The sequence below is a fragment of the Ursus americanus genome, chromosome 16, assembly GCF_024610735.1.
Source record: "Ursus americanus isolate L20-20 chromosome 16, mUrsAme1.1.p, whole genome shotgun sequence".
NCBI classification, from domain to species: Eukaryota; Metazoa; Chordata; class Mammalia; order Carnivora; family Ursidae; genus Ursus; species Ursus americanus.
The window spans coordinates 58,866,661-58,894,009 of record NC_142142.1 but is presented as its reverse complement, the minus strand read 5'-3'; the positions used below and the strand labels follow the sequence as shown (position 1 = coordinate 58,894,009).

General features: G+C 42.9%; 1 protein-coding gene across 2 annotated transcripts in view; it reads left to right on the top strand.

Moving 5' to 3' along the window:
* The window catches only part of RAB39A (RAB39A, member RAS oncogene family), a 66,406-nt gene that overhangs the window by 14,251 nt on the left and 24,806 nt on the right, over nucleotides 1–27,349 (top strand). For both annotated transcript variants that reach the window (XM_045797704.2, XM_087868473.1), the window contains 2 exons: nucleotides 8,670–8,763; nucleotides 22,576–23,602. In XM_045797704.2, coding sequence (XP_045653660.1) covers nucleotides 23,376–23,602 — 227 coding nt within the window. In that variant the 5' untranslated portion in view covers nucleotides 8,670–8,763; nucleotides 22,576–23,375. The remainder of the gene's footprint in view (nucleotides 1–8,669; nucleotides 8,764–22,575; nucleotides 23,603–27,349) is intronic.

The following is a 27,349-nucleotide window of genomic DNA, read 5'->3' as shown; positions in this document are numbered from 1 at the left end:
TCGATGCTTCTTACCTACGAGGTTATTTGTTGTTTATTCCTGAGAAGTCCTGCCTGCATTAGGAAGGTAGTTTTCCATTAACTTTTACCACTGGCTTGGCACATAAGACGCAAACCAACAGGTTCCCTCAATTCCAGAAAAACTCTTTCTTTGTTCCCTTGTATAGCAGGAACCCTATTTCTCCTTGATGATCAAGATCAGTCATCCCAGTGAGGGTAGTGACCCTCTATTTGCCTATAGCGAGCAACTAGATGCTGGATCTCTGTGGCAGAAAAACCCTGAGATCTTCCCTACCCGTCCTGAACAGCAGAAGGAACAGACAGCTGGCCTCTACCTCACCTCTACCTTTCAAATCTTGACCACACACATCTTGTAACAACCTAGCTATTGTCGATTTTTTTTTTAAAAATACACTTAACAGTTAGAGATGCTTCCTGAAATATTTACCAAGATATGATTTCATCTCTCTAGTAACTGGAATATTTATATCTGTGAAATGTAATGTCTTTCCTTCTTGGATAGTGCTGAAGGTTTTAACTTTCTGGGGTATTTACCAGCAATAGGACTACAGTCTAAGCGCAGTGTTTATTAGCAGTGTGTGTCTGCAAGTGGATAGTCCTGTGGTCATATCCCCTGCAGGAGTTACGTAATTAATGCACTGATTCTTCTTGGTTTTGCTTTCAAAGGCAACAAACTTCGGGGAATGCCTTACTCTCACCCTCCTTGTACTAATCTCTTTCTCACTGAGAAATAAATAAGGAGGCTTTATGGAAAATGTCAAGGGAAAATAATGAAGGGGGGAAACGCATGAGGAAGGTAGATTAATCACCTAGAGTTGTTCCAGTAAAATCTGCATTGTGGATTATTGCATTATTGTTCAAATACTGATGCACTTCTGAAAAATTTCCAAGCAGCAGCAGAAAGAGAAGAGCTTGGGACATTTAGGATGTTATGGAACGTCATTTAAAAGTGCTGCTGCTAAAAAGTAAGTAGGTAAGCACTTGAGAAATTTGGGCATATGGCATTGAGTACATAAAAAGATGATATTTTAAGCTCAAGAAGGAACTAAAAGTCTTATTGAACTGCTGACAGTTTTGAAAAGTATCGAAAAACTATAGTAGCACGAAGAATTGAAAGGGTAACTATAGTGCCATCCTGTATCAGTTGCATAAGTGCTGTCCCCTAATGTTCCTTACAATTATCCTCACAGGCTCAACCCACTTGTCAGCAAAAATTAAATGGCCGAGTTATTGTGATATTATTTCTGAGATGCTACCTACTTTTACAAAATATTCTTCAGGACGTTTACTAATGCACTACAGTGTTGTTATAAATAATTAAAATCAAATAAATTCAGAATAGCTGAATAATTTAAACATTTGTCAAAAGGAATCAGCTAAGAATATTCTGAGGTTTAATCTGTTTGATTTCCATGCTTTGATTTACTTGTTTTCTTATTAACTCAGATAAAATAAAATAAAAAAGCAGTTCAACTTTCAACTCCCATATGCCAAACAACATTGCCTTTACTGTCCTGCAAAATCCATCTGTTGCAAAACAAACTTCAATGTGTCAACCAAAGGAACTTAAGAAATGTGACATTTGGGTGGATTTTCCACAAGTCCCGCGTGCTCTGAATTCAAATCACAGTCCTGTCTCCCCATAGGTACTGTCCTATTTTCACAGACTGTACGTCCCAGTTTTTGGTTTAATGTATATGGTCCTTGGCTCAAGACACTAATACGTGTATTATTATGTATATGTGTCCTTGGCATCGAGAAATTGGCAATATATTAGGGAAATAAAGCGTATATAATAAAAGTTAACTGACAAAGTGAGGCACTAAATGTCAAGTGCCATAAATTCAACAGGGATTCGAAATTAGGTGAGACAGCACTAGTTTCAATCAGAAAAAACTTCCAAGAAAGAAAGAAAGAAAGAAAGAAAGAAAGGGAAAGAAAGAGAAGGAAGGAAGGAAAAGAAAGAAAGAGAGAAAGAAAGAAAAGGAAGAAAGGAAGAAACAAAGGCTATTTTTCTGAGCTTTAAATTGCAGTTAGGACCTTGGATAAGTTGATGCGTAAGACAGCATTTGGAATCAAGGTGCAAAGTGGAGTATTACCTATAAGCATGGAAAATAAGGAAAGAGCCTGGACAGAAGAGCGGACTTCAGTCCGAAACAGAAGATGAGGAAAGAAGCGTAGGTTGGGACCAAACCGGGAAGGGCCTTGAACTGAGGTCAAGTGGTTTGGGTTTCATTGGCCAGTCATTAAGAGGCTTTTTGGGCAGTCTGAGTACTAAGAAGGTTGATCCCGGAGAACACATTAGAAAGACAGGAGTGAACGAGCCATTACAAGGTAATTACTGCTGCAGGGATTTGGTACCAGGGTCCCCGTGAATTGTGGTGATAGGAATACAAAAGAAGGAACCCAAACAAAGGAGGTGTTGGCAGAACCTATAGAAGTTGGCATTGGCAAGGAAGAAGAGATGAAAGAAAGCCTAAGAAAGGACTGAAGAGAAATCAACAGTTTGTGACGGAGAGAATGGGTTTGATTTGCAAGTGTCAAGGGGCAGCTCTGTTTGCTGGGGGTCATGTCTGGGCCTGTTTAACATGCACAGGAAAGACGGTGCTAGAGAAAGAGATCTGGCGTAGCTGTGGTAGCTGGACAATGAAACCAAACGAAATTCCCTGAGGATGAGAATGTAGATGGAGAAAAAAGGAACGAACCTAGCAAATGCCCTCACTTAGAGGGAGAGAGGAAGAGAGGCCTTTGGTGGAAGCCAGAACATTTGATGGCTGTTGTAGAGGCCGCTTTTAGGCAAACAGGCTTGAGCGATGGAATGTAGAAAGGACCACAGCGACCCCCCTGGCCGACTACAGACAGACCCATCAGGGGACCCCCCCCCCCTCAAAACATGGGCTACTTAAAACCAGGCACAGTGACCAAAAAAGGGAGAATTCTGTATGCTGCCATAACTGCTCACCTTCCCTCTTTAGAAGTGGCCCCCACCCAGTGTCTCTGGACAGACAGCCTCTCCTCTGCTGCCCTGCCCACTGCTCCCCTGCGCAGTATTCAACAAACTTCTCTCTCCTTTGTTCTGCCTCCGGTGAGTCCTTTCATGGCATGTACCACCTGCTGTCATCCCACCTTTGGGGCTCCCATCTGACGGAAAGACACTGCAGATGTCCATGCAGGAAGTGGGAACACGTAAAACAAGTGATGATTAGGACTATTATCTTAGAAGTTTATCTCTCAATTGTATTCAGACAAATATAAGATATTGAAGGGGCGCCTGGGTGGCTCAGTCATTAAGCGTCTGCCTTTGGCTCAGGGTGTGATCCCAGGGTTCTGGGATCCAGCCCCGCATCAGGTTCCTCTGCTGGGAGCCTGCTTCTTCCTCTCCCACTCCCCCTGCTTGTGTTCCCTCTCTCGCTGTCTGTCTCTCTCTCTCTCTGTCAAATAAATAAATAAAATCTTTAAAAAACAAAACAAAACAAATATAAGATATTGAAAATTTACTAAAGAATCATGAAAAAGCAAGAACAATACCAACCAAAACCTGTTTTCACGAATTCTGCCAATGGAAATTATAACATATCAAGAGAGATAAATACTGGGATGTTTTCAAGTTAAATGTATATTCCTCATTTACGCGAGATGAAGGCTAAAAAAGTATTTGTATACAAATATTTGCGTTAATAATGAATACAAAATTTCTAGAAGGGATAAGATGAAGTTATCCATAATAATTACATATTTATGTATGCGGAAATAAATCACTTATGCTAGCTACCTGAGTCAATTAACTAATTAGATTTTTAAAAATAAGTTGACCAAGTTAATAGGATTAATGTATTTGATTGATTGTTTTAGAATCATGTGGTCACATAGACAAAGGCAAATTTATTCAAATATATGCTTAAATCCTAATTATTCACTAACAGTTTATAGGTATTTCTCAAACCTACTCATTGATGAATCCCTGAATTCTACATTATGTCAAGCAACAAAGTAACATTTGGAAATAATTACCTTGTATTCAAGCATGGGAATACGATTGATGAATTTTTATGGAACTGCCGAATTATTGGAAGAACTTAAACAGGTTGCTATTAAAACCAGGAGGCTGTTTGGTAAAATAGTGTGAATTTAGGAGTCGGGCAAACTTAGATCCAGACAGAACATTAGGAAGATTACATGAGTGGATGTATACACATAAGAAGTGCTTAGTTTTTTTTTAAAAAAAAAAAAAGGTGCTTGGTTAATGTTGCTTAATAATTAGTTAAGGATACTCTGATTTCACATGCTCATGGGCAATGCAGGAAACCAGACATATTAATCACCAATTAAAATAAAGTAAAATGATGCAAAAATAATAATGCTCATTATTATTATTATTATTATGTGCTTACCATGTTATTATTATCCCCATTTTATAGAATGAGAAACTGAGGCCTAGAGAGGTCATATAAATTCTCCAATGTCACACAGTTAATAAATAATACATTCAAACCCAGATGTGCTGACTCCACTCTTGGCTCTTCAACACAGATGGATCAAGTCTTAGAGGTGAATAGGAGTTTCTATGGAAGTAGAAAGGAAGAGGTAGGTTCTTGATGCAAGAGGCAAGAGACAGCACGGAGAGGGTAACAGGAGATCGGCAATGATGTTACTGAGATGAAAAAGGCAGTTTCTTAAAAAGTAGGGGTTCGGTAGACAAAGAAATAGAACGTTGCCGGCAAAAGGAGAAGAATTACAAACAGACTGGGTGTGGCTGGCTCGCAGAGGGCAGGTGAAGATGTGGTGAAAGACAAGGTCAGAAAGGTCAGCAGGAACATGCCTTCCTTGAAGAGCTTGATGCCTCCTGAGAGTTGTGACACCAGGAAGCATAGGAATGTCATGCTCGTGGGGACAGTAATGTGTGTGAGGGATAAGGGGGGGCAGAAACTGTAGTAGTCCAGGCAAAGATAACAGGAGCCTACACTAAGGACAGAAAGGCAGAAGCAGAGTGTGAAAATATTATAAAGTAGAATCTACAAAGTTTAGTGCTGGTAGGATGTCACAGGTAAAAGGGACGGTGACTCCAGGCTAACTTCTGGCTTCTGTTTAAGGCAACATCCAATAGACGGCTTTTTCCTCTTGAGGAATCTAGGGAGAGGAGCAAGTCTGAAATGGAAAATAATGAATTTCACATTGGACTTCTTGTGTTTGCAATGCCTCAAAGACATCCAGATGGAGATGTGTAGTGAGGTAGTAAAAAATACATGTCTGACACTCAGAAGTGATTTCTTAATATCCATTAATATCAGATGGATGCAGCCCTTCCAAGTGTATGATATTCTTTTGTTAATTTGAAAAACGTCCTTTTATGTATGGACATACAGAGGTATAGATTTAATAACGTATGCCAGTGAGCATAACCGTACGACTGGTCAACACCAGATCCCTGATGTGAAAGTCAGTGTGTCAACCTTGGATCTGTCCACTAGACTGTACTGCCTCCGTGTGTATCTCAGATGCAATAGCAGAAGGAAAGTACCTCGCCCACCTCATTGTTCTAGGAAACATACTCAAATACTTGGAGGCCAAAAGTAATCCAATGGGACATATTCTTGGTCTATGTAACCTTTTAGGAAACATTTTAGGAGTTCTACCATAGTCTGGCATTTCCCAGAATAAAACCTTAACTCAATAATAATTTCTATATGACCTAAAAAAAGAGTTATTCAGTAATCTGAAAGGATTTTATTCTTAGCTTTATTAAGTTACCAAGAAGTAATGGACCAATTAGAAACAAGGGCTGGAAGTAAAATGTAATTACTTGCTATACTATCTTCTTGTAGTCTTCGGCCAAAAGCACTAAAGGTTAGAATTTATGTCTACTATTAATAAAAAGCCAAAGCATTGTTAAGCACTATAGTGAGCATACTCTGAAGATTTACAGAAAAAATACCAAGACAATAAAGAATGATTTTTTAGCCTGTCGGGGAGAGGACTCATACAAGTTCTACAAAATATGGTTAGCATTTAACCCATGTAGACAGAGAAAGAAATGCCTCCTTTCTTCAAAAGCAGACACCACAGAACTTCAAAAGGGGAGAACAATTATGAGGGGAGAGAGAGAAGAAATTGAAAAAATACACTGATCTGGGGCTTTAACACTCAAATTTTCTTACCTTTTGAAAAGGAGGAAGAGGCTATGCAAATTATGAGGTAGCTGGGATTTAAACCCAAGACTGAGACCTACCTCTGTCTTCAAATTTCATGATTCCAGTCACCCTGTTTTCTGCCTTTTAACAAAGAAGGTTAGATATTATCTTCCCAACCCCCAAGTCAAAATGTCTGAAATCCTCTCATCAGCCATCACCTGGAGAAGAGCTTGTCTTCCCTCAAAGCATAATCCTAAGTGGTGGGAAATCGGAGGTCTAGGTCACATACCTTTTCATTAATCTATTCAATAATTAAATATTGACTACTAACTTGGTGCCAGGCACTGTTCTAGTTATGCCATTTACACAGCATGGAGGTGGGTTTGGGAAGTGAATGAATGAATGAGTGATACGCAGGAAGAGCATCAGGTAGTTATAAGTGCTAGTGGTAGGAGAGAGGGAATGGTAAAGCAGAAATTGATAGTAACCTTAACGTTGGAAACAGAAGAACTAAGGACTAGCTTGTCTTTCCCACAAGCTAGTGTTTGGACCTTGGGCAGAGCACCTCATTCCCTAGATTTCATTCCTCACACGTCAAATGGAAGTTATTTTAAAATATAGTGTATTGGAAAATAAATAAATAAAATACAGTGTATTGAAATGTATGTTTATCCTTGTTCCTTTCCAAAACCTCAGGGAATGATATAGTAAACAGATAAAAAAGGGGGGCACCTGGGTGGCTCAGTCAGTTAAGCATCTGCCTTTGGCTCAGGTCATGATCTCAGGGTCCTGGAATCGAGCCCTGCATCGGGCTCCCTGCTCAGTGGGGAGTCTGCTTCTCCCTTGCCCTCTGACTCTGTGATCTCTCTCGATTTCACTGTCTCTCAAATAAATAAATAAAATCTTAAAAAAAAAAAGATTAACAAAAAAGGAAGACTTAAACCCACCAGGACAAAAAGAAGAAAATTTTAGAAGATAAAAGTAGTTGAACACTTGGTAATTCACTTAGCAGAATTAAGGAAGCTGAAACCTAGCGTGAAAATTCAGAGGCCAAAACAAACCACTAGATAAAATAAAATGAAGTCGGAGGAAGCAGACAATGCCAGGACCAAAATAAAACTTTGTGGGCATCTGGATGGCTCAGTCAGTTAAGCGACCGCCTTTTGGTTTCAACTCAGGTCGAGATCTCAGGGTCATGACATGGAGCCCCATGTGGGGCTTGTGCTTAGCTGGGAATCTGCTTGGGACTCTCTCTCTCCCTCTCCTGTCCCTCCCCCCTGCTCACTCGCTCTCGCTCTCTCTCTCCTAAAATAAGTAACTCTTTTTTTAAAAAATAAAATAAAACTTTGAAGATAATAATATGACCAGAGAGAAAATACAATAACGTATCCGTGAAACAAAAACAGTATGCTGTAAAGAGAACATAATCAGAAGGCATCAACAACAACAAAAACTTCTCAGAAATTAAAGGATGGGAGCAAAATTTTTAAATTCAACAGGAAAGGGGCTCCTGGGTGGCTCAATCAGTTAAGCAGCTGACTCTTGATCTCAGCCAAGGTCTTTTTTGTTTTAATTTTTTAAAGATTTTATTTATTTGACAGAGAGAGAGACAGCCAGTGAGAGAGGGAACATAAGCAGGGGGAGTGGGAGAGGAAGAAGCAGGCTCCCAGCAGAGCAGGGAGCCCAATGTGGGGCATGATCCCAGGACCCTGGGATCATGCCCTAAGCTGAAGGCAGACGCTTAACAACTGAGCCACCCAGGCACCCCTCAGCTGAGGTCTTGATCTCAGGGTTGTGAGTTTAAGCCCAGGGTGGAGCCTACTTAAAAAATAAAAAAAATTAATTCACCAGAAAGATTGAAAGATAAAGTTCAGGAAATCTACTAAGAAGGGAAACCAAGATACAAAGAGATGGAAAGTGGGAGATAATAAGAAAATCGGAGACATATCCAAAAGATCTTACATCCAAGTTTTAGGCATTTCAGGAAGAGAATGAAGAAGTGAAGAAAAAGAAATTCTCAAATCAAAACAAATACGAAAAAATCCTCCTATTGAAAAGCTAGAGTACCCATAATGAAAGAACCCACAGCGAAAGAGAAAGTTGCATCGTGGTAACATTTTGTAAAACCAGACATAAGGAAAGAAAAGCTTCCAGAGAGAAAAAAACCCAGTTGTTTCCACACAAATGTTTAGGAATGAAAATGTTTAGGATTTCTCAAACGGAGCATTGGAATCTAGGAGACAATGCCAAAATGTCTTCAGAATTCTGATGGAAAATGATTTCCAACCACAAAACAGTACGGCAAACTATGAAGTAAACATGAGGGTAAAATAAAAACATTTTAGACATGAAATTTCTCAAAACATTCCTTGTTCTGCATCCTTTTTTGGGAAGCTGCTGGAGAGTGTGATCCGCCAAGTCGAAGAGTCTATCGAGAAAGAGAGAAGGTGTGGGGGATGCAGTGACTGGGCTCACGAACCTGTCTGACCTTCTCCTGCTGTGCTTCTCTGGGTTTTTTTAGAGGCCGGAAAGCTGAAAATACATTCACCCAATGCTCTTGAAGACGTCAGTTTTATGAATCACGTGCCTGCATCGAGACTTGAACTCAGGACTGAGTAAGTAGAGAATGAGTATACAGCGTGCATGGCACCTTTTTTTGCTGCTGTGACTGTAGTGAGTGTAAAATGGCTCCAGAGCCAATGCTTTCAGTGGCCACATCCCGATTGCTGTTCCTGGAGGTGATAGCTGTAGCATGGCTTCCTGCACCACCACCACCACCACCACCACCACCACCCCCCACCCCCCCCACCCCCACATCTCCATCAGGGCCATAGGGCAGCAGTCTAGTAGCTGGTCTTGTCCTCTGAATCATCCCTGGAGGCCCCATCGAGAGCCTGCCCCCCTCCTGGCCCTCATAACAATTGTTTTCACCACTGAATTCCTTCCCGCATTAAATAATTGTCTACTTAGAAGCAACTGGGGTGATTTCTGTTGTCTGTCTGGACCCAAAAGGATTGCAGGCAACAGACATCAAGGATAGAGATCTGAGATTATGTGACCTGGGTTTTTTGGAAGGAGTGGGGAGCTGTTACAATGAGAAGTCGGGGTACTGATAGACCACATCTCCCAGCAGCATGTTACCTAAATTATCGCCTGTGCGAACTGAACTGTGCCTTACGTAGGCACTGCTTTGCTGGAAGGAATAGCCAAACACCTCCCGGGGAGTCCCCGTGGATGGAATTAAGACATTTCCAAGCTGCCTCTTTCAGATGCACACTCTGCTTCGGGTCCATAGAACACACTTATTCATCCTTTGCCCCAACGACATAGAGAAATGCAGGTGAGTCCCAACACATCGGCAGCCTCTCCTTCGCTCCTCCACTAGAACAGAAAGCCAGCAAGGCCCTCACTCTTTAGATTGCTCAGGTGTCCTTAAAACACATTCCCAAACTGCTGGCGGCACAAGTTGAACTCTGTGAGTGGTCCTGTTGAGGGGCTTTCCCTGGACAGGAGAAGAGGGGCAGGCATCCCTGGGGAGGGGAAGAGGAGCTCGCAGAACCCTACCAGCTCTCTCCAGAACTCACCTCTCATCACCAGCAACCCATGACTTACACAGTCTACACAGACAGGGAGATAGGAGTTGAATGACCAGTTTTGCCATGTCTCTTGAAATTTTTGTGTCTTGTTCTGAAGAAGCTTTGGAATATGTTCTCTGTTGTACAGGGGATTTAGGTCAAACTGCCACTGTATATTGTTTTTGTTTTGTTTTAAAGCTTCTATTTATTTATTGGGGGGGGAGCACAGGCAGGAGGAGAAGGAGAGGGAGAAGCAGAAGCAGACTCCCCGCTGAGCGCAGAGCCCGATGCAGGGCTCAATCGCAGGACCCTGAGATCATGACCTGAGCCAAAGGCAGATGCTTAACTGACTGAGCCACCCAGGTGCCCCTGGACTGGGTGATTTTTAAGGTCTCTTCCAGCTCTAAAGAGTGAATGCGTGGAGGTGGGGGGAGGTACATTTGAAGAGAAGAATGAAATGCTAGTGGTAATGGCAGTGAGAAGAGGAAGAGAGGTGCACACGTGTGCATGGTGGGATGTGGTTGGGGTGCATGTAGCTGTTGGCCACACAATATTTATTCCCTAAGGACTCTCCCTGAAAGCCTTGGAAGACAGGCTGAAAGGCTGAAAGACTTCAAAGAACTACTGAGCAGACACCCATCATTTGAAGAGACCTGTAAGATGGTGGTTTAGGAAAATAAAAATCTTTTTTCTTCTTCTTTTTGAGACCTTTAGGATTTTAGGAAAATACTGTTCAGTGTACTTAAATAAGGAAGGATCATAACAATGACTCTTACAATACGCTAGGTCTCCGGGTGCCCGGCTGGCTCAGTCAGTGGAGCGTGCAACGCTCGATCTCAGGGTTGTGAGTTCGAGCACCATGTTGGGTGTAGAGACTACTCAAAAATAGAATCTTTAAAACGTCTCTACGTTTTTAATAAAAATAAATGGGCATTCTTTTGCAACAACTCCATGAATGCATTACTGAAGAATGCCCACTACATTTCAGGCTGCCTACTCCTAGTGAAATGTGGCTTGATAGAAAATGTAGTAAAAGCTAAATCATTTCTTAAAAAATAATAAGAGCCCAAGCATTTAGCTCTGATAAGGTGAATAGGTCCTGAACACTCTTTGGTAGACTTCCAGTCAGAAAGGACTGGCATGGGAGAAGGTTTAGAATTGGAAGGGAGCCAATTCTTTCTCTTTGCTCTCCCTAAACAATATTGGTTTCTGAGTATTTGTGTAGAGAAAAACTTTCTAAATGTCTTAGGTCTCCAATTAGAGGAAAATTTGCTTTTACATTCACAGTTCAGAAATTCCAACAAAACTGCTTTCTTTAATGATCTTGAAATTCAGTGTGATGATTTATACCCTAACCTTTGAGTCATTTAATTTCCAGTGATGGGAAACGTGAGGTAAGGAAAAACTAAAGTGATCGATCACCAAGTTAGTCACTCTCAGCAAAACTGCCAGTTTGAGAGGTATCATTGATTTAATTTGCATCTCTTTGATTACTACTGAGGTGGGGCATTTTTTCAGTGCTTACTGGCCATTTATATTTCTTCATTTCTGACCATTCAGTGGTAGAAATGATCTTTTGATAAATCAGATGGCAATTTCCACTGGAGTAAAGACAAACTATGTTCCATCCCCTCTCTTTTTAAATTTGTGCTTTAAGATAATGCTCTTGGATGAGTAGATAACAGGTCTGTAGCCGTAAAACCAAACAAAACGAACTAAACAACTAACCATCTTAAACGTGAATCACTTTTAAATTTTTTTGCATAACTGCTCTGTTCTGTATTTTCAGACAAGAAATGTTTCTAAAAAGTCAACTGCTCTAACAATAAATTCTTACCCTTGAAAGACAGATAACAATGTTTAACTTGCTCCTCAAGTATAAACTTAGACAAGTTAACTCATTGAATTGCCGACATGGATTTTCATTTTGAATGGTTGAAATAGACATGTAGTTTCATCTGATGTAAAATTTTTCCAGGTTAATCTCCTAAAATCATGCTTCGTTACGTTGACCTTTGGGGACTTGAAGACCCTTGCATCTCTGCCTGAGGAGAATGTAGGCTCTACTCAAGAATATTCCTTTGACTTATCTCCATGCCCTTCTAAGACTTTTCTGCCCTCAAAAGAGGCTGTCAATCCTATCCCCAGCCCAGATCACTATTAATATTTATGAATCTACCTTGAACTACACTACAGGTACCTGGCATTGAGAATGACATGAAGTAAGACATAATATTTCTGGAAGATTGCCTGAATGGGCTATTCCCCCCGTTCATGCTAAGATCTATCCCTAGGAAGGACCAAACCAGAAGAGAAGTGGACGTCAGCCCCTGATGATTCTGTTCTTGCTAAATTAAACTCAGATATGATGTCATTGGCCTACACCAAAGGGCACTGATACGAAACAAGCTCACTGGCCTCTCACTTTCTTGACCTCCTCCTCTTTGTGGACATTCTTCATCTACACCACCTGATGTACCTACTTTCCAGGCTCACGTTCTGAATATCATCACCAGAAATGGTTACACTTACTTCCAAACTCACAGATCTAACATCTGAACCTCTTTGCTGCACATCCACCTTCTTTACCCAAGGAGGGTGTGGCCACATTCTTCGTCTCATTAAGAGCAGCTGTCCATGGACACCACCACCATTTCAGTCTATCCTTCCAAGTGTTCTTGTCTTCAGTTTCTTCCTTATCCACCGTAGGTACCATGGCCTAAATACATGATCACACGTGTAATGTAAAAATCCAAGGGTAGGGGTGCCTGGGTGGCTCAGTCAGTTAAGCATCAACTCTTGATTTCAGCTCAGGTCATGATCTGAGGGTCCTAGAATCTAGACCCACCTCAGGCTTGGCGCTCAGTGGGGAGTTTGCTTGAGGATTTCTCTCTCTCTCCTTCTGCTCCTTCCCGCTCATGTGTACGTGTGCGTGCATGCTCTTTCTCTTTCTCCCTCTCTCTCTCAAATAAAGAAATCTTTAAAAAAAATAAAAACAAAAATACAAGGGTATATCTTGCTTTAGCTATAGCTTGATGCTAGCTATCAGATGATGTCAAAAGAACTCAGTTTCTTTTCTGGGTTTAAGAGCTCTGCTTCCTCTATATCGATTCCATCCTCAGGCAGGCACTTCCTCATGAGGGCAAGAAGGCTGAATTCACTAGCCTCAAAACTCTAATCCAACTGAAAGAGATTCTCTCTCTCTCTCTTTTAAAAGATTTTATTTATTTATTTGACACAGAGAGAGAGAGATAGCAAGCGAGAGAGAACACACAAGCAGGGGGAGCAGCAGGCGGAGGCAGAGGGAGAAGCAGATTCACCGCTGAGCAAGGAGCCCAATGTGGGACTCGGTCCCAGGACCCTGAGATCATGATCCAAGCTGAAGGCAGACACTTAACTGACTGAGCCACCCAGTTGCCCCAGAGAGATTCTCTTTTTAAATAGCTTTCACTAAAGTTCTGAGGTTCACTAAGAATCACTGAGAGGAGAAGCACTTCACACCTCCTTCTTCCAGCTGGCGAGAATGTGAATATGATGCTGATGCTTCCATGATGGTTTTGGAGGTGAAAGCCACACGCGGAGCACGGCAGAAGGACAGTATGGTTACTGCCTGGGTCTCTACCTTTGTAAAGCTGCCCCCTTGGTCCTAGACAGCCCAACTTCATACATCTTTTACATGAAGGAGCAATACATTTCCATCTTATTTAAGCTATTGTTGTTTTGTTATTTTGGTGTTTTCCATCACTTATAGCCTAATCTAATGCTAATACTAATGGAAGCAAAGTATATGGTGTTGAGCCAGATCATGGCATTTCAGGAGCTCCCTATAGCATGATAACGTAAGCAAATAGAAAGTAGAAGGTGAAGGAAAATCCAATGGTACCAAAGCATATCTTTTATGCTGTCTTCATAAGTTAAATGTTATTCTTTTAGCAATGTGTATGTGTATATATATATATATATATATATATATATATATATATATATACACACACCTGGGGTATTTGGAATAGTTCGAGCTAGGTGTAATAATATGATTAGATTATTCTGTATGTTAGAAAGATTCTTGAAGATCTTTTGGAGTTAGACAAAACCAGAGGAACTGAGCTTGTAACAACTTTGATAAGAGACGAGAAGGGTCAAAATCTGGGCAACAGTATTGGGGAAAGCAAATCTGTAGAAAGATTTGAAAGATATATACAAGGTAGAATTGACCAGAATTTGGTCAACCTGAATGACTTCTGAAGCAATGGAGACAAATAGGCACTGTTACAAGACTACAACCAACTGGGGTACCTGGGTGGCACAGTCAGGTGAGCTGGGGTCTTTTGGTTTAGGCTCAGGTCATTATCTCAGGGTCCTGGGATAGAGTCCGCATGGGATTCCCTGCTTGGTGGGAAGCCTGCTTCTTCCTCTGCATGCCCCTCTTGCTCGCACGAGCTCTCTCTCTCTTTCTCTCTCTCTCTCTCTCTCTCTCAAAAATAAGTAAATAAAATCTTTTAAAAAAATAAATCACTCTTACATATTGGTTATCATTTTGATCAGTCCTTCCTCTTTTAGCAAGCAAGATATCTTCAGTCTACAGCTTCAGGCATGCATATGAATTGTAACTTTCTCTTTCTACAGTTCAGCTTCCTTTGATTTCAGTCTCCATTCCACTTAATGACCTAATGTAGTTATTTAGGATTCCCACCACTCCGCCCCCCCCCCTCGCCATTGCAGGTTTAAACTCTGCCCATTCAGGACCTTTTATCTCCCTCCTCATGTTTATTCAGGTCATTTAAAGTACCGGATGTTTATATGACCTCACTGTACTGGAGACTGAGAGTGGAATTGCACATTGGTCCAACTGAAAAATGACAAAAGCCTTCACTGATGCAATGGCTGCAGAGTCGTATCTTTTAAGTACACAGGAGTACATAGTGGAAATCTACCATTCCCGTGCCCCTCGCGGGGCAAATATAACAAAATAAAAATAATGCCTACACACATTAGAAAATTATTATTATATTTTTGAAGCATAAATTGACTTCTGATTCACTTTGGATGAACTCCCCTATTCAGAAAAGAATTGTGAAGATCATAATTCTTTAGAGTATTGAGAATGGCATGAACTTACACTTCAAACTGACTTCTAATTTTATGCAATTATTTCAGCCGATCCTATGCATAAACTTGGAAAAACTCTATTTGTCTCCAGCAGTCTCATAAGACCGTTGAATGAAACTAGCTAACCAGTTCAAATCAGAACGTTGGTTCCAGTGTCATCAGCCCCTGATCTTGAGGAGCAGGGATTGAGTTTAGTGAGGATGTTGATCACTTCACACGGACCCTCAGTCATCTGTGTCATGACTCCCTGGCAGAACCACTAGGAAAATAGCTAGCTTTGACATCAAATTTATTATCAAAACTAATCCTTGGTAGGAGAAGATTAGGCAACACTCAATTTATAAATACAAACTTGTAACTGATAACGCCCTGTGTCTGTTCTCCATACCCAGAAATATTTTTCTTTAATTCCCATCCAAAGTCTTCAGTCTTCATGTCTGAAATCAAATGCCACTATCTTTTCAATTTAAAGATCCCTTACAAGGGCTGCCTGGCTGGCTCAGTCAGTAGAGCAGGCAACTCTTGATCTTGGGGTTGTATGTTTGAGCCCCATGTTGGGTGTAGAGATTACTTAAAAACACAATCTTGAAAAAGAAAACAAAGATCCTTTATAAGTTACCCTGATTTTGTCTTCTAGTGGGAAACTTATGGGAACCTTAAATTTATCCAACATATATTTATTGACTGTCTATTATAATTCAAGCACTGTGCTAGGCACTGGGATACAGCCGTGAATTAAACAGTCCAAAACAAAAATCCCTACCCATAGGGAGCTTACATTGTCTTGCGGGCGGCAGACAATAAACAAAATAAATAAGTGAAATGCATATCATGCTATGTGATGATAAATGCTATGGAGAAAAATAAAGCCAAGAAGGGGGTTGGGGTACAGTTTTGTATATAGTAGGGAAGGAAAGCTTATGAAGACATTCAAGTGGAGCTTGAATGAGGTGAGAGAGCAGGGCTTGTAAAGACAAAAGGAAAGACCCCTTCCAGAGGGAACAGCCCGTACAAAGGCGCTGAGGTGGCAGCCTGCCTCTCATGTTTGAGAAACATCAGGGAAGCCAGGATACTGTGAAGATACGGAAGGGAAGGTGGAAGATGAGGCCCAAGAGGTAATGAGAGACCAAGGAATGTGACTTTCCCTGTGACGTAAGAAGCCATTAGAAGGTCCTGAGCATGGGAGTGACAAGATCTGACTTAAATCTTGCAGGATCACCTAGCAGCTGCTCGCAATAGTACTAGCAGGGCAAGACCTAACTAGAGACTATTACAGTAATCCAGACCAGAGGTGACGGCAACTCAGATCATGGTGGCAGAGGAGGAAGTGGAGAGAAATGGTTAGAATCGATACATTTTGAATATACAGGCTATGGAATTTGCTGATGGAATACTTAGGGGGAAATGACAAAGAGTGGAATCAAGAATGAGATGTTTGTCCAAAGAAGACATCCATTTGGCCAACGGACACATGAAAAGATGGTCGACATCACTCACCAGGGAAATACAAACCGAACCACAATGAGACATGGTCTCACACCTGTCAGAATAGCTAAAATTAACAACACAGGAAACAACAGGTGTTGGCGAGGATGTGGAGAAAGGGGAACCCTCTAACACTGTTGGTGGACACACAAGCTGGTGCAGCCACTCTGGAAAACAGTATGGAGGTGCCTCAAAAAGTTAAAAATAGAGCTACCTTACAACCCAGCAATTGCACTACTGGGTATTTACCCAGAGGATACAAAAATACTACTTCGAAGGGGCACGGGGACCCGGATGTTTATAGCAGCATTATCAACAGTAGCCAAACTATGGAGAGTCCAAAGGTCCATTTTCTGATGAATGGATAAAGAAGATGTGGTATATACATATACAATGGAATATTATTCAGCCATCAGAAAGAATGAAATCTTGCCATTTGCAACAACATGGACAGAGCTAGAGGATTTATGCTGAGTGAAATATGTCAGCGAAAGACAAATACCATATGATTTCACCCATATGTGGGATTTAAGAAACAAAACAGGGGCGCATGGGTGGCTCAGTCAGTTGGGCGTCTGCCTTCAGCTCAGGTCATGATCCTGGAGTCCCTGCTCAGCTGGGAGTCTGCTTCTCCCTCTGCCTCTGCTTCTTCCTCTCCTTCTGTTCCTCCCCCACTCGTGCTCATTCTCTCTCTCGATCACTCTCTCTCTCAAATAAATAAAATCTTTGTGAAATGTTTTACTTTGGTTGGTTGGTTTGTTTTTATGTAGGCTCTGTGGAGTGCAAGTGTGGAGTCCACTGCGGGGCTTGAACTCATGACCTTGAGATCCAGGATCTGATGCTTAACCCACTGAGCCACTGAGGTGCCCCTGAAATGTTTTACTTTGTTTCAAAAGAAATAAATTTTACATCTTGACCTAGCACACATGCATGTAGGTATACACACACACTCACATTCACACATATTACTGAAAAGTCTCATGAAACAATAACCTTTTTTTTAAAGATTTTATTTATTTATCTGAGAGAGAGAGAGAGAGCATGAGTGGGGAGGGGCAGAGGAAGAAGCAGACTCCCTGCTGAGCAGGGATCCCGACTCAGGGCTCGATCCCAGGACCCATGACCTGAGTCGAAGGCAGACGCTTCACTGACTAGCCACCCAGGTGTCCCTATGTGCCTTATTTTCTAAGCCAAAACTTCTATAAACTCTTCTAATTAAAATATTATTTGTGGGGCACCTGGGTGGCTCAGTCGGTTAAGGGTCTGCCTTCGGCTCAGGTCATGATCCCAGGGTCCTGGGATCAAACCCCACATCAGGCTCCCTGCTCGGCAGGAAGCCTGCTTCTTCCTCTCCCACTCCCCCTGCTTGTGTTCCCTCTCTTGCTGTGTCTCTCTGTCAAATAAATAAATAAAATCTTTAAAAATAAAATAAAATAAAATATTATTTGTACTCAGCATAATCCAAATATACTTAAAATTGTAATTGTTCGTGGATTATTCAAAGGCAGATCTTAGGGATCATAAAATTATTCAATTTCAGTTCATCAGGAAGCTCATCGGGTTATGTGCACTGCACATATATAGAAGTTCAGGGTCGTAGAGAATGATAGTTAACAGTTCATTTCCACTCAGTGAGCATTTACAGAGCACCACTGTTGTGCCAGTGTTGTGTGTGCTGGGGAAATAACAATGAATTAATAACTGCCTTGAGGAACTTACAATCTAGCCAGACAATCAAACCAAGAGCCATAATTCAATATGAGATATGTTATGGAAGGTAGGAGATATCATAGAAGTACAGAGTACTCTTTGCTTAACTGCTGTAGGAACACAGATGAGTGAACAATCAATTCTCCTTGGGGATATAAGTGGTTTAGAAAGATTACAAAGGGGAGATAATATTTGTTCGGGGCCTTGAAAAATGAATAGAAATTTGCTGACCAGATGAAGGTTGAAAAGGATATAAGGAGAGGACACAATAGCACAGGAGGTAGGGGGGTGGAGAAAAAGTCCAGCCTGAATAGCGGGGTCACTGACTAGATCAAGAGGCCACATTAGGATTGGACGTGTATTACACGATTAGGTATTCAGACCTTATCCTAGGGTGAATGAGTCATCAAGGGTGTTCAATATCATAATTCTAGAAGCAATGTTGAAATAATGGGAGACTGTCATGGATTGAATCATATCCCTCAAGAAAGATACAAAGAAGTCCTAACCTCTCGTACTTCAGAACGTGCCTTATTTGGAAACAGTCTTCACAGATGCTCAAGCTAAAATGAGGTCATTATGGTGGGCCCTAGTCCAATATGACTGGTGTCCTCATAGGGGGAAATTTGGACACAGACACAGACATGCACAGAAGGAAGACTTCGTGAAGAGACACAGGAAAAATGCCATGTCACAGTGGAAGACTGGACTGGTACACCTACATGCCAAGGAAAGCCAAAGATTGCCCAGGAAGCCACCAGGAGCTGGGAAAGGGGCCTAGAATGGATTCTCCCTCACAGCCTGAAGAAGGAATCAAGCCTGGAACACGCTGGACTTCTAGCCTTGGATACAATAAATTTCTGTTCCTTTAAGCCATTCGGCTAGTGGCCCTTTGTTAGCACAGCCCTGGGAAACTAACACAGAGATATTGAGCAGTACCATCTGAAGTGATAAGAGACCGAACAAAGACATTGACAGTGGGAAGTCCGGAAAAGGTCATAAAGCTGAAAGATATTGCGAGGCAAAAGTAAACAGGTTTAATGATTGGCTGAAAATGCCAAAGGAGAGAGGAGTCCAAGATGGATGAAGCTGTTATTCCGTCTTAATCAACCGAACATAGTGTCTGAACTACCTTAGACCTTAGATCCTTATTAGAGCTCTCCTGAGGCCAGGAACCTTACAGAAAGCCCCGTGCCTCTTCCTCTGGCTAATGGTATCTAACTATGCTTCTGACCTCCCACTCAGACCTCTCTTTGGACTGGTTTCCCTGGTTTCCATTCAGTTGGCTTGTAGCTATGGTCTGCTCTATCTACCTAGTCCCTGTAAGAGGCTTCACTTGACCTGCTACTTTCCTTTCCATTTTAGTTTTGTCCAGGATGCTACATATTAGATTATCCTTAGCTTTACATTCTGGTGCCTTTAGACCAAGTCCATCCCTCTGTTATCCACAGCACAGACCCCTAGCCCCCAGATTCAGCACCATAAGCTCTCACTGGTCTAGGAAGCTAGAATAGACATTAAAGACATCAACCCATCTGTAAAGTATAGGAAAAGAAAACACAGCAAGAAATATGGTTTCAGGGACCCCTGGGTGGCTCAGTTGGTTAAGTGTCTGCCTTCAACTCAGGTCGTAATCCCAGGGTCCTGGGATCGAGTCCCACATCGGGCTCCCTGCTCAGTGGGGAGTCTGTTTCTCCCTCCCCCTCTGCCTGTAGTTCCCCCTGCTTGTGCTCTCTCTCTGTCCAATAAATAAATAAAATCTTTAAAAAAAAGAAATATGATTTCACTTTTGGACATTATAAAGAATATATTTTTGGCACAAAGGGGAGCCACTGACTAATCCTTTCTCCAGAACCGCTAATACCCCATATACTCCATCCAAAGGGATTGGCTTGCTACATGTTCCTGTCTCACTGGCTGTATATCTTTGGTATAAACATCTGTTCCAAACTAGATTGTCTCTGGAGAAAAATGGAAATTGGTCTCTGTATGTGTCTAGGTATCAAACATGAACTTGCAGCAACTATAGTTTTCCATATGGATGAAGCAGGAAATAAACCTCTCTGGTTTGCAGAGAGGTAAGAAGTGAGCAGATGTTAGAAGGAAGTAAATAGGAGAGGGACAGAGACCTACGCTGCCTGTGTTCCTTACAGTTTTCCCTTTCCTTGTTCCAATCCCTTTACAACACCATCTGCATTCCTGCCTGTGGATCGTGTAAAAATACCTCTGTATCCTTATGATAAGTGCATTTGTCTTTTTATATCATCCTAACTGGAGTTTGTTTCAGAGAATCCTAACCAACACAGATGTGTTGAGTCTGAAATGTGTATCCAACACCTAAGGGAAGAGGTCGTTGGAAGACAGAGGGGAGGACACATGGTTTGGGTAAGGGAGTAACTGAAGTCACTGGAGTTGAGGACGTCATCAGAAGCAGCTCAAAGTAAAGGAAAAAAGGAGGACAGGGCAAAGAGAGGAAAATGGGTCTCTTAGGAACATTAATATTTAGGAAACGGATGTCAGTAAATAAGGTTTAAAAATACAGGAGACTAGGAGAGAATGCTTTTGTAAAAGCCAAGAAATTAAAGTATCCAGGTTATCCTTACAGAAAACCCCACCATCAGGGGCTTAAACAGGGATTAACTTATTTGTCTCAAACAATAGGATGTTCAGATCTGGTACAACAAACAGATCCAGGATTCCATGAAGAACTCAAGCTCTTCCGCTCTCTCCTACCACCATCTTTAGCATTTAGCCCTCATCTCTACAGTCACAAGATGGTTGTTAAACCTTCCAGACAGGAAGGAAAAGCACAAGAGAAAGAGTGAAGGGCAGTATGGCAGCTGGACCCTTACCAGAAAAGCAAAAGCTTTACCAAAAGCCCTACTTAAGTCTCATTGGTCAGAACTCTGTCACCTTGCCATCCTTACCTAGAAGACTAGAAGAGGACTATGGGTAGGAGCTGGGTCACCCAATCAGCTTTTTTTTTAATTTTTATTGTTTTTAATTTTAGATTTTATTTATTTATTTGTCAGAGAAAGAGAGAGAGAGAGAGCACAAGCAGGGGGAGTGTCAGGCAGGAGGAGAAACAGGCTTCCTGATGAGCAAGGAGCCCGATGCAGGACTCCATCCCAAGACCCTGGGATCATGACCCGAGCTGAAGACAGACGCTTCATCGACTGAGCCACCCAGTTGTCCCCCCAATCAGCTTTTAACAAAAGATTATAATCAACAAAAGCCACAGGGAGGTGAAGAAGAATGACAACTAAAGATAGATGGGGGGTAGGGGGGATTTGATATAAAGTTCCTGACAACCTCTCAAAAGCAGTTTCAGAGGGGCATCTGGCTGGCTCAGTCAGTGGAGCAAGGGACTCTTGATCTCCAGGCTGTGAGTTCAAGCCTCAGGTTGGATGTAGAGATTACTTAAAAATAATTTTTTTTTAAAGCGATTTCATTAGGTAAGGAGAAGGCTGTGGAAGACTAATTGGGTTGGTGGGAAACGACTACAGATGGTTCTTTACTCATTTTTTTTTTTTTTTTTAGATTTTATTTATTTGACAGAGAGACAGCCAGCGAGAGAGGGAACACAAGCAGGGGGGAGTGGGAGAGGAAGAAGCAGGCTCCCAGCGGAGCAGGGAGCCCGAGGCAGGGCTCAATTCCAGGACCCTGGGATCACGCCCTGGGTCGAAGGCAGACGCTTAAAGACTGAGCCACCCAGGCGCCCGCTCTTTCCTCATGTTTGAAAAGGAGAATAATGGAGCAAAAATCTGAAAAACCATAAGGTGGAGAGGCTTTGTCTGGCTTTAGGATTGTGTCTACGTGAGCATGTTTGTAGGCTGAGCCCAAACGATTGGAGAGGAGATCACAGCTATAAACAGCATGACAAAAAGATCAACTATTGGAAAAAAGTGCAAAATCCTTTGTGTGACAGGGAATTAAATGCGATATTGAAAGCGATAACTTTGTCTCCAAAACAAGAAAGGAAGTTAAGGATGAATAACAATAGGTTTGGATGCGGGGATGAAAAAAGTGGGATTGTCAAAAACTCTTATTTTGGAAAAAAAAAACACCTTAAAACTGTTGGAAGTTTTAAAAGCTAGACCTTGAATTCACGACTCCCCAATTTTAAGACAGGCATTAAGAAGCAGTAAGATGGGGGGGGGCGCCTGGGTAGCACAGTCCTTAAGCGTCTGGCTTTTTGGCTCAGGGCGTGATCCCGGCGTACGGGGATCGAGTCCCACATCAGGCTCCTCCGCTGGGAGCCTGCTTCTTCCTCTCCCACTCCCCCTGCTTGTGTTCCCTCTCTCGCTGGCTGTCTCTCTGTCAAATAAATAAATAAAATCTTAAAAAAAAAAAAAAAAGCAGCAGTAAGACCGCATCAGAATCCAGGTGTGCTTTATTTATATTTGGCTCCCCGGACCTGACTTGGCGAGGTGGAGACCCCTTTAGGATGTTTTCCGATTTACAGAACGCAGACCCAGAAGAATAGGAGCTTTCGTGAGCATCTCAACATAGCACTTTTTCCCCCCCTCCTCTCCTCCGGGCTGGAAGGCCCCCAGAGGATGGCGTGATCCCAGGCATTCTTCTCCCTCTTCTGTGGCACTGAAAGCAACGAGGAGGATACTCGGTGGCAGGAGCAATGGCCAAAGCGCTTGCTAGAAGCATCCAGAACTGGCTCTGCAAATTTATCTCGATTCTGTTCTTCGCTCCTTCACCTTGAGCGCGTCGGATGCGGCGCGGAGCAAGGCCAGATAGCAGGACGTCGTGAGCTGGAACCTGCAGCAGTCGGGAAGGGGCAGAGCTCCCAGGGCCGCTACTGTCCGCAGAGGCAGTCTCAACACCACTGACCCCTGTGCCGGCCTCCTTGACTTGCAGAAGCCCACCCCTACTCCGACAAGCCCGCCCTCTCGCCCTCAAGAAAACGATTCTCACTTTTCATTGGCTGACCCTAGGGGTGGAGCCCTTGCTTCATTTTCATTGGCTGCCGCAGCCGTCACGTCACCTCGCCACACCCACCTACCCGGCGGCGCCCAGTGAGCGTTGGGGGAGAGAGATTTACCGAGGGCGGGGGCGGGAGTCGGGCGCAGCCAGCCCGGGCGGTCCCTCCACCCCCACCCGAGCTGCGGCCCCCGCCCCGCCCACTGGCCCGAGGCCCCGCCCCCGGCCTGGCCGGGTCCCGCCCCTCCCTCCAGAGAGGGCGGGGACCAGGCGGCGGCCGCAGTCGCAGGAATATGCTGGAAGCCGGCGGGCGGACGCCCGGGCGGTGCTGAAGGGACAGTTCCCGCCGCCAAACTTGCCCCGCGGCGGCAGGACGGGTGGGGCGGCCCCCGAGCCGCGAGGGCACGTGAGCGATGGAGACCATTTGGATCTACCAGTTCCGCCTCATCGTAATCGGGGACTCCACGGTGGGCAAGTCGTGCCTCCTGCACCGCTTCACCCAGGGCCGCTTCCCCGGGCTGCGCTCCCCCGCCTGCGACCCCACGGTCGGCGTGGACTTCTTCTCCCGCCTGCTGGAGATCGAGCCGGGCAAGCGGATCAAGCTGCAGCTGTGGGACACGGCGGGGCAGGAGCGCTTCAGGTAGGGCCGCCGGGACCCCGGGGCACCCCGGGGACCGCCGCTTCCCCCGCGGTCGGCCGCCCCCGCCCGGCTTGGAGGAGGCTCCGGCCCTTCCCTCTCGAAAGTGCAAACACTCCATCCTCGCTTCCCCTTTGCCCCTCCTCTTCCAGGGACGACTTCCTCCTCCGCAATTTCTCACTTCTTTCTTTGGCGCCCATTTCCTGCGCCTTTCCTTTCCCGCCTGAACCGGCCCCCCCCCCCTCGCGGACCCTCTCTGGCCCCGCGCTCTCTGCCCCTGCGGGTGCTGGGATCCCCATCTCTTCGGTACCCCTCCCCCTGCTGCCTGCTCCCCAAACTCGGCGCCCCTTGCTGCGCACACCCTGACCCGGCCACCCTCCTCCGAGCGCCCCTTCTGCACCCCGCTCCGTGCCGCCCGGGAGAACTGCAAAGTGGGGTTCCCACGTTGGTGATTGATCCCTCCGGCTTGACGGCGAGCGCTGCTCCAGCCCAGCCTGCTGCATGAGCTCATTGGGCACCGTTCAGAGAGGGAGGGGGATGCTGTAATGGTTGGAACACCTCACAGCAACGAATGTGGTCATCAGAAATGCTGGGCCATGTGACCCGTGGGAATGTGTCTCAGGTAGCAGCTGGATGGATCATCAGGACATCGGGGACACAGGCACAGCGTGGAGGCTCCTTGTTTTGCTTAGTAAGGGCTGAGTTGTCTTTAGAAGTTTGTCATCCTTGGTGGTTTGGTGGAGAAGAGAGAGAGAGACACTGAGATTTTGTCACGAACTTTTCCTTTATGGTATTTGTAATGGGTGCTTAACGTTCCAGGGTGCTAATATATCAGAAAATGCGTTCTGAATAGAGAAGGAGGGATCCCAATGAAGAGTCTCTTTCTAAATGTTCCCTGAGACCCTGAAGGAAGGATTTTGCAAAGACAACTCACGTTACGCAAATACAAACTAAGTAATTTGTACGCATTTCCATGGGTGTTTAAGACCGAACAGCGTAATAAAGCATATTTTAAAGTTCCAGGATTTGAGGACACTTTTTTTAGAGGAAGTTAGGAAATCTGATACACTGTAATGTTTTGGGTGGTTGTTGTTGTTTTAAGATTGCATTGTCACCTGAAACTCACTTAAGCAAGCATTTTGCAATCTTCAAGTATTCGCTTGAGAAATGCAGTAGTCCGTGAGGGGACTTCCCAAACATGGCTTCCCCTCACCAGCCCCAGCCAGCATCCCTTCCCAATAAGCCAGCCTCCCCCTGTGAGTAAGGATGCTCCAACTTTGAAAGTTCTGGCTTCCATTCCCAGCTACACGCGGATTCAGACAGATGATAAAGGAACTGCTTAGCTTGCTCATACCTTAGTTTTCTCCCGTGTATGAAGTGGAAAGATGATAAGGCCAGCCCTTCAGAGAGATGTTAAAACTTCCTGTTAACGCTTTGAATTGTACAGGCTTAGAATTCCATGAAGAATTTGTTTTTTTCTTTTCAAGAAGCCTCTTTTAGTTAAAACAGGGTTTCAAAGTATGATTCCTCATCTGTAAAATAGGGTCATTATGATCTCTTAAGATTCCTTCCAGTTTTACCATTGTAAGATTGATTGCAAATTCCTTCCCTTGTCATCTCAATCAGAGATGAAACTTTAGATATTTTGTGGTCCAAAAAAAAAAAAAGCATTTATTAATACCTTTTGCTCTACCCTCTGAAATGAATATAATAAAAACATATTCTTTATGCCTTGAACTTCTAAAAACTAGTGAGTTGCAACTACAAGAAACATAAGTAGTAAAATCTTATTGTATCTAATTATTTCCTAACAAGTAGCCCCTCAACTTACTGACAAGAAAGTTAAGGATAATTAATTTGTTAGATTTTAAAGTCCTTTCTGCTGAATAGATCATTGTTTTTTAATGCCTTTAAGCACATGTAAATAGTAATTCGTTGTATATACATTATTAAAACCAGACAGTACCTCTCCCATAATAATACAAGGACATTTAGGGAATGTTTACTGACAATGAGTCATGCTTTATTTTGTCTGGCTCTTTACCAAAGATATATTCATAAATACATACATATTTCAGTAGCTACCTCCAAATACTTGCTCTTCTGTTTAGCAGAATGTTTCCCCATAAAATTGCATTTGAAACAATCATTGTTAAATCATTCTGTATCTTTATCTAAGAAAATAGATACATTTTGAGTAGTAGATATCCTTACACATGTTATTTCATAGAAATGTACTGTAGTTCATGAAGATATTAACCATATCATATCATTAGGAATTCATGGGAAATTTTATATTTCAAGGTTTATTATTGATTGGATATAAATTAACAAAAAGGAATCTACTTTAGATAACTCAGGATGTAGCTTGAAAGCATTAAGAAAACAGAACAAAATAATTAGCTGATAATTATGACCATACTTAGCCTTAGTTTTTTAAGTTTTCTCCCTCCCCCCCCAGCTTGAGATATAATTGATGCATAAAGCATTAATTTTTGATGTTCAGATTAACACATGCTAGAAGACAATAATTACCTGCAAAAAGTAAGAAGGAACAAAATCAAAGTGAAAAACGTTTACAAAAATAATGTATATGTGAGCATACCTTAAACTGTAATGTTTTTATTAACACTCTGTGTTAATGAGGATGTCAAATTACTGTCTTAAAGAGAGTCAGAATTACAGTCCCTTCGTTAAAGTTGAAAATTTATTTCTCTGTGTGATAGTCTCAAGGTAATTGGTCCGTGTTGGTGGAGGGACTCTGCTCTGAGCCATCATTCAAGTACCTTCCTTTTTAATTTTCTGCCAACCCTAAGATACTATCATCATCTTTGTGAACACTGTTCCTGCATAGGGGAAGGAAGAAGAAAAGCTCTAAATCAAGCAGTGTTCCTTTTTTTTTTTTTAAGTAGTCTCCATGCCTAATATGGGGTTTGAATTCACAACCCCAAGATCAAGAGTTGCTCGCTCCACTGACTGGGCCACCCAGGCGTCCCAGCAATGCTCCTTTCAAGCAAGTGAAACCACTGTGGTGCAGATTACTTCAGCAATAAGTTCGCTGAGAAGAAATTAGTTACAAGACCACAGTTAGGCTGGGCTACCATGTGCCCATGAAGAAGGAAAGGTGGATCTGGCATTGTGGACTTTGCAGGGAAACTAACAAACACCACTTTCAATTTTTTTTTAAAGATTTTATTTATTTATTTATTTATTTATTTATTTATTTATTTATTTGAGAGAGAGAGCACGAGCACGAGTGGGGGGAGGAGCAGAGGCAGAGGGAGAAGCCGACTCCCCGGTGAGCAGGGAGCCCGACGTGGGACTCAATCTCAGAACTCCGGGATCATGAGCTGAGCTGAAGGCAGATGCTTAACCGACTGAGCCACCCAGGTGCCCCCCCCCACACACTTCCAAAATTTAATTATCACGTGGACAAAGTTTAGCAGGAAAGGAAGCAAGAGTATCATATAGCACAGCATAAATAAGGATAAATATTAGAAGGTGCTAGAGTATGGAGAGCATCAAATAGAAGAATATAAATTTTGAACTTCCTGTGGAAAGCGCTTAGAGCAATATGATGATAAAACAAGATAAAGAAATAGCAATGTTGGCTGTAGGAATAGGAAACTTCAAGGCTTTAAACCAGATTTTGCCTTTTATTTCTTGTTGTCTGATCTTTGGGGTGTTACAGTTAGAGCAAGTGATTATAAAGCCCAGCTATAGAGAGAACAGGATCCTCCGGGTACAGTG